Source organism: Spodoptera frugiperda, chromosome 24 (genome assembly GCF_023101765.2).
Source record: "Spodoptera frugiperda isolate SF20-4 chromosome 24, AGI-APGP_CSIRO_Sfru_2.0, whole genome shotgun sequence".
In the NCBI taxonomy this organism is placed as follows: Eukaryota; Metazoa; Arthropoda; class Insecta; order Lepidoptera; family Noctuidae; genus Spodoptera; species Spodoptera frugiperda.
The window spans coordinates 6405753-6422008 of NC_064235.1; the positions used below are offsets into that span (position 1 = coordinate 6405753).

A 16256-nucleotide genomic window follows, 5' to 3' on the forward strand; every position below is an offset into this window, starting at 1 on the left:
AAACAGTTTTTTTCAAAGCAAATAGTGTGTGTTTGGCATTTGTTTTAATATCATTCTAATCTACAGCGTGTAACACAATTACCCATATACATCAAGAAGCACTAAAGAATACAGGTTGAATAGAATCTCTACACGAAGTTTCAGCTTAAATTACGTTCAAAAACATTGGTACCAAATACTTGGTGTCGCATGGTTCTTGATTTTATAAATCATACAAACGTGTCACAACACTACAGGTGTCACTCACTAATTACCAAATATTTCTTCTGTAAATCTGATCGCCTAGTACCTATGTACTTAATTGTAATTCGCATGAAAAATTAAAAAAAATATATTGGAAAAAAAACATAATTTCGTTCCATGAAAACATGAGTTTAAAAAACCCTTCCCGTATCGTTTGTTATGTTATCTAGAAACCGTGCACTTGATATGTATACCCCCTTTTTGTTACACCGTGTATAAGGTGTTTTAAAAAGTATCTGCTACGGCTTTAATGGGAGGTAATGTAGTGTTCGAAGATAGTGAATATAAATTATTGATTATGAGTATTTATTTTCATACAAAAAAATCTACGTATGAATTTGTTATGAAAGAGCTATCTCTTTCACCGTCTGTGCATCGTGCGTATTTGTGAACCAATAAAATTTATGCAGAGTAGAATTAATGTTTATTTAACTTCTTTATGTTCTCAAATTGAATTAACTGGTCCGGGGTACGAAATTTCTTCACTATTGTAATCTTCAAACACAACACTACCTCCCATTAAAGCCGTGGCAGATAAATTTAGAACACCTTATATATAACTAGTTTGAGTCGTAGTGTTTTTGTTAATGAATAAAATTGTGTGTTCAGATGTTTTTGATTAAAGAACAGATTTTTTGCTCTTTTGTCTAGCTATAACGACAGGTTTAGGTATTGTCTTGATAACCGGGCGAACGGAATCACGTGTATCGTGTGGAAGCACGTGTATTCATTCTGCTGTGCTCGTTCGTAAGTTAGTGATAACCAGAGTTAAGAATAGGTAGTAGCTTATTAGCCTAAACTTTGCATGGATGCAGATGAAAAGATATATGAAGTACTTTCTCAGTACTATATAAACCGGACATCTGCTTAAATCATGTTTAAAAATACTATATGTAACAACAATCCGTTGCGTAGTTTTAAAGATTTACAAACCGTGCAATCTATTATATATATATAAAAAAAAAAAAATAGTTTTAAGACTGCCTCGTTTGTTCAAGCATAGTATTACTGAGCAAAGAGTCTGGAATTGTGCCTAGTATATGGCAATAGGCTCACCCCCTATTACATGGGAGTCATAACACTAGTGGTAAAATATGGATGTATATTATTATCGCACAGTGCACCTTTGCCTTAGCGGCATTACGTGCCGTAATGTGCACAAACTTTAGCCTAAACAACTTCGAACTTATTCCAAATAACATAATATATGTATATTTTTATTGTATTTAAGTGTTGTCCAGAAAAAATATAGTACTGCCAATAAAAAATCCTTAAAAAAAGTACCTAATGTAGGTTTCAAAAATGAAAAACAGTACATTAGATTGGGTTTATTTAATAAAAATATTTATTTTAATAATAAGTTATCACAATAGTTTACAAAATGGCAAGTCAATTTCTTTTGGTCGAGTGGTTGCAAGTGCTTCCGAGCAAGGGGTTTTGGGTTCGATTGCCGGATCGAGCAAGTGTGAAGAAGAGGCCTTTGGTCAGCAGTGGCCACTTAGGGTGTTACCACACCTATCGATAGATAGTCCAACGATGCCATCGATCGACATTGATCGATTGATATGATAGCTTCAATTGATCGACGCATACCGGTCGACTAACCAATCGATCGATTGCCAGTTGATAGCATCGGCCAACGTAGATGGATTAACCTCGGCTATATTCCGACCGGTAACTATCGATCGAAGTCGACTTATCCATTCTACAATCGATCGATGGCATCTGTCGCTATCGATCGATCAGTAACTATCGATCGACGTCGACTTATCCATTCTACAATCGATCGATGACATCTATCGGCTATCGATCGAACAGTAACTATCAATCGACGGACCTATTCTACAATCGATCGATGGCATCTATCGGCTATCGATCGATTGGTGTGGTAACACCCTTGTAGGCTGTTAATGATGATAATGATGATTCCCAATCAAGGCCAAACAATACTTTCGATCCAGGGAACATAGTGTATAACCTTTGTGTACAGTCCTGAGCTGCTGGTGGTCCCACAGCTTCTGTCAATGGACATGACACCCACGACCAGACGTGTGCAATGGAAAGCACGTCTCCTGTATAAGAGTAACGGGCTCCCGCTGTCACTCTGAAACAAATATATTAGGTAAGTGTGGGAGAGCCATGCTTCGGCGCTGCTGAGCCGGCTCGACCGGAGTGATATCACGGCCTCAGAAAACCGTCGTGAAACAATGCTTGCGTTGTGTGAGTGAGGTTACCGGTGGCCCAATTACCGCCTTCCTAATCCCTGATTCCCTAAAAACCCTTAAATTCAAATCCCCCAAAAGACCGGTAACGCACTTGTAACGCCTCTGGTGATTCGGGTGTCCATGGGCGGCGGCAATTGCTTACCATCAGGTGATATGTCTACTCGTTTACCGGCTTATACCAGTCATATTTAGAAAAGAAGAATCTTATCATCTCTATATTAATCTAATTTTCTCAAACCTTCTCCATGCGAGAAGAGGCCTCTAGTCAGCAGTGGCCACTTATAGGCTATTAATAATGATGATGTATTTAAGAGTAAACCCCTTGCATTCAGTGGGTACCTGCAACCTTTATCGAAATCATATGAAGTAATCGAAACAATGTAACCAAGAATTGTATTGTAAAAAGAGTAACCTATGGAGTTTCTTGCTCGTTCTTCTCCATAGGAATCTACACTTTGGAACGAGCAAATAGAGCAACTAGAGGACTGACCGACAGACAGACGTTATTAATATAATTATATTTGCTTTGACGTTCAAAAGTGCCCTCCTGGTCTATTTGAAATATGTAAATGATTTTGACTTTGACTTTATCATGTCGATTAAATGCTTTACCTGACAGGAATCTTCAGGTTTCTCAACATCTCCATAGCAGTTCTGCGAGCTGGCGTCGAACCCTATAGGCAGCTCATCATGAGGAGGGTAGTAGAAGGAGCACTGGACCTCGTTGAATTCATATGTAGGAAACTGAAAATATGGTAAATATGATGTGAGTCACAATAATCTTTATAAATGTGAAAGTTTGTTTGTCCGTCAATCACGCTGAAACTATTGAACGGATTTTGATGAAATTTGGTATACAGACAGAGTAAGAACTAATAAGGGGAATAGGAAACTTTCTGGCAACTGCAACCATCGTGACCAAAACTATAACTGCGCGTGCGCTTCTCACGAAACTTTCCGCCTCGCACATCAAAACTTTGGAATGAGCTGTCGTCCGCGGTATTTCCGAACCGAAACCACCTTCAAACCTTCAAGACAAGAGCGTATTCCTTCTTAATAGGCCGGCAACGCGCCTACGACTTCTCTGGTGTCTACCAGGTGACCTATCTGCTAGTTTGTCCCCTATTCCATAAAAAATACTATTTTGATTGGATTTAAGTGATTGGTTCTCACCACTTTCATCTTCCCCTGGTCTTCACCAGTCGGGTTCCAAACCAGGACCCCTCCTACATCAGTACCGTTTGTCTCCGGATCTGAATGTAGACATGCTGGAAGTACTTGCCGGCTGAATTTTATCCTGGGTAATATAAAACAAAATTAGTTTAGAATAATTTTCAGTAAACTACGTTTTAATAAAACTGACTGCAACATTCTCTTTTTGAAGTCTGTTAATATATTTGCTTGTCGCTTCGAGAGAGCCATGCTTCAGCTCTACTGGGTCGGCTCGCCTGGAGTGATACCACGGCCTCACAGCAAACCCACGTAGAACGAACGAACGAGAAAAACAACGCTTGCGTTGTTTCGTTGTGTAAGTGAGGTTACCGGAGGCCCAATTACCCCCTTCCCAGTCTTCCCTATCCCCGATTCCCCAACAACCCTTAAATTCCTAACCCATAAAAGGCCGGCAACGCACTTGTAACGCCTCTGGTGTTTGGGGTGTCCATGGACGGCGGTGATTGCTTACCATCATATGATCCATCTGCTCATATACCGGCTTATACCATAAAAAATAACTTAAACCTGCTCCTAAGTGTAACAAACACTTTTCTGAAAACCGTATCAAAATCGACTCAGCCATACGCGAGATAATCGCGCACAAACATACATATTATATACAGGTCGAATTGACAGCCTCATCTTTTTGAAGTCGGTTAAAAAATTTAATGTAGTTGGTAGGTACGGGGGAATATCATCCAATGACTTCTCCCGCCTTGGGCGAGGTGAGAGGGAGTGTTACAACTCTTACTGACTAAAAACCACCCGTTTCCTACTCCTACTTTTCGAGCCGGAGCCCCGGTAAACCCGCTAGGTAGTCCGCAGCTCCGGAAGTTGGTAGGTACTTACGTGTCTGTTTTAATAAGGGCAATATCATGGTATTTTAAACCAGTCTGGTACTCCGGATGAGGGAACACCCCCTTTACATCATACTTCTGCCATCCAGTCGGGTCCAAACGGTTGGAAACTCCCACAGCTATATATTTGACGGGCCCTCTGAAAATAGGAAAAAAATATACAGTATGGGGAGACTCCTTATGACTTAATTTAAACTACATATTTGTTATCATCTTGGCTGATGATATACGAAAAATGAGCGAAATAGGCTCAGTAGGTAAGGTACTTTGAACACTTTACCAATACGGCATTATAACAGCCGCGCCACATGTCCGTAACATTCCTAGACAATCTACAACATTACAGCTCTTCTGTGGTCAAGGAACATGGAGCTGTTCACACAGAATTTAATATTTGATTAATTTAATTATTTAATTTCTTAAAAAAAAATCACTTATTTAATTTTCTGCTTTCGTTGAAATATTTAGTTGTATTACACTTCTGTGGACGAGTACTACGTACTTGTAGTTTCATTTAAATAATATGAGTGATCTCCGTACTGTATGTTCAAACTGAACCTAACTGATATCATCAGTCATCAGACTATGAAAATGGAATTTTAAATGTAAACTTACAGTCCTTCCCTCACGAGGCAGTGTGCAGCCGTCAAGACGAAGTTTTCGCTAATAATGGTACCAGCACACTTCCACTGCGCCGTATTCTTATCCCCTCCGTACCCCAATAAAGCCTGGAAGCAACCATCACCAACCATTATCAGCATTAAGGCTGCGGTTCCACTGACGCTGAGCTGGGCGGAGAGGGCTTAGCGGTGCACGAATTGACCAATCACTATGCTCGAAATCTTTCCATTGAAGCGGAGCGGAGATTTGGAACACAGTGATTGGTCAATTCGTGCACCGCTAAGGCCTCTCCGCCCCGCTCCGCGTCTGTGGAACCGCAGCCTCAGTGTGGGAGAGCCATGCTTCGACACGAATGGGCCGGCTCGACCGGAGTGGTACCGCGGCCTCACTGAAAACCGACGTGAAACAACGCTTGCGTTGTGTGAGTGAGGTTACCGGAGGCCCACATCCCCCTTCCCGATCTTCCCAATCTCCAATTCCCAACAACCCTTAAATTCGTAACCCCCGAATGGCCGGCAATACACACACTTGTAACGCCTTTGGCGTTTCAAGTGTCCATGGGCGGCGGCGATTGCTTACCATCAGGTGATGCGTCTGCTCGATTAATTACGCTTGTTCAATGCGGGTTGCATTGCCCAAGCGTGGTGATCAATTCTCAATCCTTATCCATATGAGAAGAGGCCTTTGGTCAGCAGTGACTCAGTGACAAGGGGGCGGGAGGGGTCTTAAATTTCATGACGTCCGTCGCCTTTCAATTATTATAATCTAATTGTTAACATTTCATTTGACAAAGACTTACTTTCACTAAAAATTTAAATTAAATTAAAAATTATAAAATGTGATCTCACCTAGTGTGAGATCACATTTTATAATTTTACATTTTCAATTTTTCATTTTCTTATAAATGTGACCAACTGTGACAAGGACGTGGGAGGGGGACAAAAATCATGAAATTCGTGTGACGTAATTTGGATGGTCACTTATAGGCTGTTGATGTGCAGTTAACTTAAATGATAAATGATATTATACAACGTGTAACAAAAAGGGGAATACATATCAAGTGCACGGTTTCTAGATAACATAACAAGGGTAGTTCTTCGAAATTTGATTCTTCGACTGATTCATATGGCCAAAATTTAATTCCACTTTAAGATCAGTAACACGTGTTCATATGAAAATAGGTATACCAAATAACGTATATTCGAATGAGGGAAACGTTTTTAAAAAATAGTTTTCGAGATATCGACATTCGAATATTTTCTGCCCAGATGAATCAGAAATTGTTACAGATGAATCTGTTGAACAATTGGAAATTGTATGTTAATGAGCTCGGTATTTATTTTAATTTCACGTTCTTTTAATTTTTTGTTAGCATAGCATTTTCGAGTACTTTCGCACAGAGAAGTCACGAGCATTCATCATCACGCTTGCTCAGGGCGGATTAGCAATTTCAGACTCATATTAATTACATTTCTCAAAAAAAAAAGTTTTTAAATTATAGCTATAACATTTATAGCTAAGTTAATTTAAAAATAAGACTAATAAACAAATGGACAACGCAACAAGAGCATTATTTTATGATTCATATGCGGTTTTGACCATATGAATCAGGCACAGATGAATCAGGATTTTGCTTACAATCATGCATAACTCATCGTATATACAGACTTCATTCTTATCATTTTTCTATACGAATGTATAACCAAAAAGCTTCACACGAAACATAGATTGAAGTTTTAAAACTGTAAAGTAAATTTTATAAAATAGGCATTGTAATCAGGATGCCATGTAAACCAAACACAGATGAATCAGATATTTGCCTTAGTAACACCTGGATCTAAGCCAACCAGCCGCACGTCCGCCTCCTAGCTTGTCCGTTGCACGCCTGGTTTCCCTCCGCACAGGCAGCCAGACTCTCATTATTAATACCTGACCAAGTATGGTCATTCGCAGCTTACGCCATATTAATCAGTATTATACGCCGGACACTTCTTATTTATTTATTTATAATCATACTAACATAGTTATAACGAATGCATATTTTTTTTTGAAGAGGACAACTCATCTTCTTTCGATGTAATTATAATTTATATTGAAGTATCAAAGGGAAAATGCGAAATCGACTACTTTGTTCCGGAAAATGGCAAACGGACACGCCATATGAATCAGAAGAACAAGGTTTAAAAAAAAATATTTTGTACCTAGACTGCAAGAAGTAAGTCATACTAAAAAAAATATTACATGCCGTTTTGTTAGTTGGTTTCAAAAATATCCCCATAGACATCGAAAATTTTGTCTCTGAAGAACTACCCACAAACGATACGGGAAGGGTTTTTTAAACTCATGTTTTTATGGTACCTACCAAGTTATGAATTTTTCTAATCGTGCCGCCGCGCGCATCTAAATTAGGTAGACAGGTACTAGGCGATCAGATTGACAGAAGAAATGTTTCGTAATATTAGCGAGTGATCCCTGTATTGTTGTGACTCGTTTGTATGATTTAAAATCAAGAACCATGCGACACCAAGTATTTGGTACTAATTTTTTTTTAACGTATTTAAGCTGAAACTTCGTGTAGAGATTCTATTCAACCTGTATTCATCAGCGCTTCTTGATGTATATGGGTAGTTTGTTACACGTTGTATACATATATAGGATAGATATAATAACTAGATGAGGCCGGCATTACCTATCGGACCACTCTGAGAAGACTTACCAAGTAAAAATCTGTGCGCGGTGGCCGTTTGGAGTTGGACCCTCCCTCGCTACGGAGTCGGTAGCAATCGACAGTAGGATCCAGTTTCCTTGTGAAGCTACCTGTAGCCTTGCAGGGATAGTCCAGTTCATTTACATAGTCGACGCATTCTGGAATTAATAAAAATAATAAAAAAAAAACGGGCTTTTAATTAAATTGAACTCTGATGGTACGGCTTCTTGTTTCAGGGTGTTACCACACCAATCAAGCGATCGTCAATCGATACCATCGATCGATGGTAGAATGGATTAGTCGACGTCGTTCGACAGTTTCTACTACACCAATCGATTAATAGCCGATAGATACTATCTGTCGATCGTGGAATGAATTGGTCGATGTCGATCGATAGTTTCCGGCCGGAATATAATCAATCTACGTCGACCGATGCCATCGACAGGCAATCGATCGATTGGTTAGTCGACCGGTATCCGTCGATAATTAAAACTACCACACCAATAGATTAATGTCGACCGATGTCGATTGATGCCATCAATGGACTATCGATCGATAGGAGTGGCAACACCCTTATCCACAACGAAGTTATAGGTGGTCGAAATTGGTCAAACTATACGTAACTTCACGCCTTTTTATTCCTAAGGGGTAGGCAGAGGTGCATATTACGATACGCAATGCCACTGTACAATGTACATCCACTTTTCACCATTTGTGTTATAGTCCCATGTAATAGGTGGTGAGCCTATTGCCATATACTGGGCACAATTCCAGTTTCCGTGCTACTATTAAGATTGAGATTTTTTTCGAAAAAAGCTCAGCAGTACTTTGCCCAACCTGAAAATCTAACCCGAGACCCCTTGCCCAGCAGCCTACCGCTCGGCCTATGAGGTCGAAATAATAAAAACTTATTACTTATTAGATAATAAATTACTTACTATCGTTCGCTTTTTGTCCAGTCAAAGGCAGCAATCCCGCGCCTGGATTGAACACAATTTTCCTGAAACAATAAAAAAAAGAAATATGTATATAGGGTGACTGGTTATTAGTGTACGATATTTAAGCACGTGATTGTACTCATGATTACAAACAACTTTCCCAAAGAAACTTTTTTTGTATACTCATTAGTTTTATTTTTATCACAATAACAAAACAAAATTTCGCTCGCCCGTGCTTTCGCATGATCAGCTGCTAGCGGCGAGGCGCCCGCGGCCGCGTTATTAGACTTTAATTATGAACGTTTCTAAGATAATATTAATTGTCAATAGTTAGTTAGTTAGGTAGGTAGGTATCAATGAAAACAAGGAATAACCATAATTTGGAAAGTGATAAAAATATCAGGCGGTATATAGCCTTTAAAGTTCCGCAAATTTTTGAACTTGGATTGTTTTGAATTGAGATGCAATTTGTAGTTTATTTAATTTTTGTGTGTGCTAATGAAATTTTATTGTTTTTTTCTGCGATATCCTGACCTCTGCAAAGCGTGGAGATAATTGTAAATCCTCTTATGTAGAGAAGGCTTATAGTCTAGCAGTGGACTGCCAAGGGTTGATGATGCATGCAAATTGTCCACTCGTTCGTGCATTGACGATAATCAATGCTCTCTTGACGTCCGCACCAGAGTGTGATTTGTTCGCAGCGAGATGGAAGGATGTATGTCGCGAATATTTAAGGTTTTGTGAGAAGATGGATGGCTGATGAATTACTGTTTTAAGTAATTACAATTATTATACTCCTCATGTTCCTTGACTGCCTCGTTGGTCGAGTGGTCGCAAGTGCGACTGCCGAACAAGGGGTCTCGGGTTCGATTCCCGGGTCGGGCAAAGTATTGCTGGGCGTTTTTCGGATTTTCGAAAATTTCTCAGTAGTAGCACGGAGTCTGGAATTGTGTCCAGAATATGGCAATAGTCTCACCCCCTATTACATGGGACTTATAAAAAAAAATGGTGAAAAGTGGGTTTACATTGTATAGCGGCATTACGTGCCGTAATGTGCACCTCTGCCTACGCCTTCGGGGATAAAAGGCGTGACGTTGTGTGTGTGTGTTATAGGTACTTTCTACATCACTTAAAGTACAGTTTAAGGCTTTAAAATTATGCATGGTTTTTTTTAATAAATAAATAAATGATGATAGTAATGATGGTGATCATTACCTGATATCATCAACGATATTACAGTCAGTACAGCACACGATTGGCTCCTTTCCATCAAATGAACATATCTGAAATATAAAAAACAATGGCTTTAGAGTGCTGTTCCACCAGAGATGTGCTACGTAGTAATGCTATGAAAACATATTAAATTCTGTGTGAACAGCTCCATGTTCTATAATAACTTTCGTGAGACAGTAAATTAATTATTATGTTATCGGCTTACTCACGTAACTGTTTGACGAGGAACTTAGTAGCAGCGCGACTATTGTCGCTTCATGTGTCGCGGAATTTTGCTCATGAATATGAGCCTCTAGCATGGCTTGAAACTAGTCGATTTCCTTGTCAAACAATTACGTGAGTAAGCCGATAGCATAATAATTAAGTTCCATGTTCCTTGACCACAGAAGAGCTGTAATGTTGTAGGCTGTCTAGGAATGTTACGGACATGCGGCGCGGCTGTTATAATGCCGTATTTGTAAAGAGTGTTCAAATTAGCTCAAAGAGAATAATGCACTTTTTGGCTTAACTACTGGGTCTATTTTGCTCATTTTTCGTATATTGTCAGCCAAGATGATAACAAATGTGTGGTTTAAATTAAATCATATGATTGTTCTCCATGCCGTATATAGTAGAATTTACATATACATACCGGAGGATACTGTTTCGTTTTGAGAAAAAAATGTGCATTCTGACATTTGTAAATATGCACACAAACGCCGCGTGCATCGCCATCCTTACACATTGAACCTGAAAATTAAAAAAAATACATTAACTAACTAAAATTCATCCACTAATCCAGGATCCCAGATTACCGAGGCTCCGGCTCAAAGGTTGAAGTAATCGAAACAATGTAGCCAAGTATTGTATTGTGAATCTGATTGAAAAAGAGTAACCTATGGAGTTTCTTGCTCGTTCTTCTCCGTAGGAATCTACACTTTGGAACGCGCAAATAGAGCAACTAGAGGACTGACCGACAGACAGACGTTATTAATCTTATTATATTTGCTTTGACGTTCAAAATGCCTTCTTGGTCTATTTAAAATAAATGATTTTGATTTTGACTTGACAAAGCAGGAGTGGGAATGTAGTGGTGTTTATTCAGTAAGAGTCTGACACTCTCCCCTCACTCAAGGCGGGAGAAGTCATTGGGTGAAACTCCCCTCTAAAAAATCCCCAATCTTTAAAAAACTGGTAACTAACTCCTATGATGGAAGGACTCCCTTGGAGACTGTCCATCTGATCTGCTGACTGCTATGGATGCGTGCTATAGTGCTATGGATGGAACTGCGGACTACCTAGCGGGTTTACCGGGGCTCCGGCTCGAAAAGCACGAGAAGGAACAGGGTGGTTTTTAGTCAGTAAGAGTCTGACACTCCCTCTCGCCTCGTCCAAGGCGGGAGAAGTCAGTGGAAGATTTTCCACCCTCAACAAAAAAAAAATAGATAGCACTATTTTTTTTTTTTTTGGATGACTTCCCTACTATCAATACATCGCATACTCAAGCTGCGTATTTTCCTCGCACAGCTATTTAGCGACAGCGCATCTTCATAGCACATCTTCCTCACACCGCTACATAACTTAGTATCAGTGGAAACGGTCACATAGTTTCACAGCTTAGCTATTACATCTTCGTAGTTTACCAACATAGCACATCTCTGGTGGAAAAACACACTAAGAAGGAAATAGGATACAATTTTAAATTCATAATTTTATTACTAACCTTCAGGCAAACTTAATAATTGACTAAACACAGAAACAATCGCGGAAGACACTATTAAAATTAAATAATGACGAAACATAATGATTATAATAACACACAAAACACAATATAATAATAAGACTTTTAATAATACACGACCGTCTTGTTTAGAAGACGCTTCGCTATTGCTATTAAGTTAAAATGTTTATGAATACATAATAATACTATAACCGGTATATGTATTTTTAGAGTGACCTGATATTCACAAATCTGGTAAACAGGTGACTCATGTAGTGTAGATTGTGCAGTCAATAAGTGTAGGAGAGCCATGCTTCGGCACGAATCGGCCGGCTCGACCGGAGTGATACCACGGCCTCACAGAAAACCGACGTGAAACAACGCTTGCGTTGTGTTTCGTTGTGTGAGTGAGGTTACCGGAGGCCCCCTTCTCAATCCCCGATTCCCCAACAACCCTTAAATTTCTAACCCCAAAAAGCCGGCAACGCACTTGTAACGCCTCTGGTGGTTCAAGTGTCCGTGGGCGGCGGCGATTGCTTACCATCAGGTGATCCGTCTATTCGCTTACCGGCTTATTTCATAAAAAAAGTCAACTGCTAGTAGCGAAGTTAACTGTCCCGTGACACAGGTTTTCTTTTTTTGTGAGGCAAGTCATCCAATGACTTCTGCAGCCTTGGGCGAGGCGAGTGGGAGTGTCAGACTCTTACTGACTAAGAACCACACCGTTCCTACTCCTGATTTTCGAGCCGGAGCCCTGGTAAAGTGGAAGCGATCACATAGTTTCACAACATATTATATCTTTGTAGCATAGCTACTTAGCACATCTCTAGTAGAAAAACACCTTCAACCATCGATCGGTTGGTAACGACCAACTAGCTACAGTATTCTATAACTTTCAATACGAAAGATGGAAGTCAACTCGATCGTGGTCTGCCATTTTATTAGTTGTGAGAATAATCTTGACCAATGACTGCACGGTTGGCGCGGTGTCTGGGCGCGCAACCTGCAGTGGGTTCGATTCCGACACGGAGCAACTCTATGATGTGATCCACAAATTGTTGTTTCGGGCACTTTCGGGTCTGGGTGTCATGTGTATGTGAACTTGTATGTTTGTAAACGCACCCACGACACAGGAGAAAATAATAGTGTGGGGGAACGTTATAAAAAAAAAATACGAGCCAAGGCCATGTAATAGATGTCTTTGTCCTGCAGTGGGACGATCATGGCTGAAATCTAAATCTCATGACGAGAGAGAATGCGATCGAGTTCACTTGGCAAGTTCGAATTGATAGATACAGAATAGTATAGCTGCTGCATTGTACGACTTCCTGCGACCTCTATCAGGTCGTCAGAACGGAGAAGTGTCGATAAGAAGTCACATTACAGAAGGTCCACCTCACTCAGTGCACGGGATCAAGCTGCAGACAGGTATTCTAATTATTTATTTATTATTTTTATATTAACACGGTTTTAAGTATCAATTACAAACGTTTTATCGGGCCAGGGCTGATGCCTCCTGATCCGGAGCTGCGGACTATCTAGCGGATTACCGGGGCTCCGGTTCGAAGAGCAGGAGTAGGAATGGAGTGGTTTTTAATCGGTAAGAGTGACACTCTGACACTCCCTCTCGCTTCGCCTAAAGTGGGAAAAGTCATTGGATTATTTTCGCTCTCTTAAAAAAAGCTTTTTGCAATTTGAATTTTTAAACTGACATGGTCACTAGTAATATCAAAAAGTAATATCATTAGAATTTAGAACGGGATATTTACAATATTTATTTATGTCTATGAGTTTCCGATATTTCGGCACTGTTGCAAGCGCCATGATCACGGATGAACTGTAAATCGTATCAAAAACTAACAAACATGGTAAATATCCCATTTTAAGTTCTAATGTTATTACTTTTTGCAATTATTAAATATAGTTTACTACCTACAAAACGAAACAGGAATAAACCTTCGGATCTTGTATTTTCATTGTAACTGCATAAAAATAGCTACATCACAAATATATCACACATCAAAATATTGATCGAAGCTCAGGACCTGCGCAGTGCAGACAGAACATTCTAGAATGTTGCACTCAATGCGACGACTGCAGAAGGTCCACGTCGCTCAGTGCACGGGAACTAGCTGCATACAGCTTGACCACAGAAAGAACTAAAATGTATCATGGTCTTTTTTGGGTGTTAGGAATTTAAGGGTTGTTCCCCATCAGAGATTGGGAAGATTGAGAAGTATGGGATAATTGGGCCTCCAGTAACCTCACTCACACAATCCAAACGTTGTTTCACGTCGGTTTTCTGTGAGGCCGTGGTGTCACTACGGTTGAGCCGGCCCAGCAGTGCCGAAGTATGGCTCTCCCACACTTAAAACTCTATTGTCTCGAAATTACTCTTAGTGATACTCTCACGATACAATAACTTTCATCTTAAGAGATGGTTAGTTTTAAAAATAGTGGATGGTGATAGTGGCCATTAGTTTTCTTAAAAGCTTCCCAATCCCCGATTCCCCAACAACCCTTAAATTCCAAACCCCAAAAGGCCGGCAATGCACTTGTAACGCCTCTAGTGTTTTAGTTGTCCATGGGCGGCGGCGACTACCTACCATCAGTTACATCAGAGTGATCCGCCTGCTCGTTTACCGGCTTATACCATAACAAAAATAAAAATATGTAGTATGTAAATCTTCTGATTAATTCCTTGTACAGTGACATAAGTACTATAAATGCATTGTATAAGTCATACCAAAGTATTGATCATATTCTGAGACCTGCGCAGTGCAGCTAGCTTGGACTAGGCTAGACTTCCCTTGTGCACTCATTGCGCCGCGCGCCGTCCACCGGGAAAGACGTGCTGGTCTTTGGAGCCTCCAAGAAGCTGTTCACTGGAGCCCTATCTCTTCAGGTCCTGAGAGCTGCAGGTGAGTTATGCAGTATCTATTCCTGCCTCTTGGTTGGTTTCCTGTCGTCTTGTCGTTCTACGTAGAGGACTAAGGGGGAGGCCTTTGTTCAGCAGTGGACGTCTCTCGGCTGATGATGATGATGATTTCCTGTAAGACCATCTGAAGGTATGGCTTGTTTTCCTTTGGGTTTTCAGGGTCAATTGTTTCAGTTATTTAATGAAGTATTTGTTTTGGAAGGGGCGTGTCTTTTACTCATCATCATCATTTTAGGAACAAGACGGTCACTAGGTCTCCGCCAATGACTTCGACACCTGTATCCAGCAGTACCCTTCAGCAGGTCATCACATTTTTTATGGTATAAGCCGGTAAACGAGCAGTCGGATTACCTGGTGGTAAGCAATCGCTGCCGCCCATGGATACCCAAAACACCAGAGGCGTTACAAGAGCGTTACGGGCCTTTTGTGAGTTAGGAATTTAAAGGTTGTTGGGGAATCGGGGCTTGGGAACATTGGGAAGAGGGACAATTGGTTTCCAACTTAATTTCAACAATGCTAAATGTCTCCAGGTTCCTGATGGAGGTACAGCCTGCAGTCATCAGCTCAAGATGTCTCGAGCCGCCATCAGGGTACCAGCATAGCCAGCTCACCAGAACTCAAGCCTTCCTGCCACGGTCAGTGTTGGAGACTTACTTTTTATTTAGAGACCTTCATTATATCCACCTTCTGTCATCAGGATTCCTTCTAGTGTTCACCATTTACTTAACTGGCCAATTTTTACACTATACTATGAGCTGCTCACGACGATACTAGCCTTTAGCATAGGACTGAACACCAAACTCGCTACCATCATTGACTGGACAGCCTCTACACTGCATAAGCTGCTGTATAATGTATATGACCTATCAATTTACTGTTACAGGGTTCCTGGTGGACAACCTCATCACTCCTCTCTGAACATTTGATGTCGCAGCCTGCATCCTGATCTCCATCAGACTTCCCTGGGGTGTAAGTGGCTCCACCACCGCCTTGCGAGCCAAAGCCAACCTCACCTGCCCGCGGTGCACCCTGCTGACTCACGGACGAGGCTCTGGCGCCCCTTGGGAGGCGGAGATGATGAGGATCCTCTCAGCTTCTCATGGGCTATTATGGACTGCGGCTGCTTCTCCGTCGCAGACGCGGTACATAGTACCAGTTACCAATAAAACAGAAAGTGCCAGAGGGTTAAAAGTTGATTTCTAAGTTAAGACTATTTGTATAATAAATAAAAATGTAAATATAGGATAATAAAATTGTTGTTTTATTTATTGGAAAAGATAAATTTAGGTAGACCACCATAGATGGAACCCAGTAGGACTGATGCTTGATCCGGAGTCGCGGACTACCTTGCGGGCTTACCGGGGCTCCGGCTCGAAAATCAGGAGTAGGAACTGGGTGATATATGTAGTAAGAGTCTGACACTCCATCTCGCCCGTTCTCCAAGGCGAGTGAATATTACCGGGAGTACATTTTATGGCGTCAGTATCGATAATGTTTCGTCGCTCTAACAGATGGCGTTAGTATCGATAAATAATGTGTCATCTCTCCAATAGATGGCGTTGGTATCGATATAATGTGTC

At 40.7% G+C, this 16256-nt stretch overlaps 1 protein-coding gene and 1 long non-coding RNA gene across 2 annotated transcripts; one reads left to right on the plus strand and one right to left on the minus strand.

Annotated features, from left to right (window-relative positions):
• Positions 1–1555: 1555 nt before the first annotated feature.
• Positions 1556–11912, minus strand: LOC118278463 (serine protease snake-like). Its single transcript, XM_050703889.1, has 10 exons — positions 11742–11912; positions 10671–10768; positions 10022–10089; positions 8807–8868; positions 7878–8026; positions 5156–5268; positions 4533–4679; positions 3642–3765; positions 3081–3212; positions 1556–2347 (listed from the first exon to the last, which is right to left on the minus strand). The coding sequence occupies exons 1-10, from the start codon at positions 11818–11820 to the stop codon at positions 2177–2179; spliced, it is 1143 nt and encodes a 380-aa protein (XP_050559846.1). The 5' UTR covers positions 11821–11912; the 3' UTR covers positions 1556–2176.
• A 2580-nt stretch (positions 11913–14492) lies between these two features.
• On the plus strand, positions 14493–15929 carry LOC118278561 (uncharacterized). Its single transcript, XR_004783894.2, has 3 exons — positions 14493–14659; positions 15207–15311; positions 15560–15929. It is a non-coding gene; the product is annotated as an uncharacterized LOC118278561 (long non-coding RNA).
• The last annotated feature ends 327 nt before the right edge of the window (positions 15930–16256 follow it).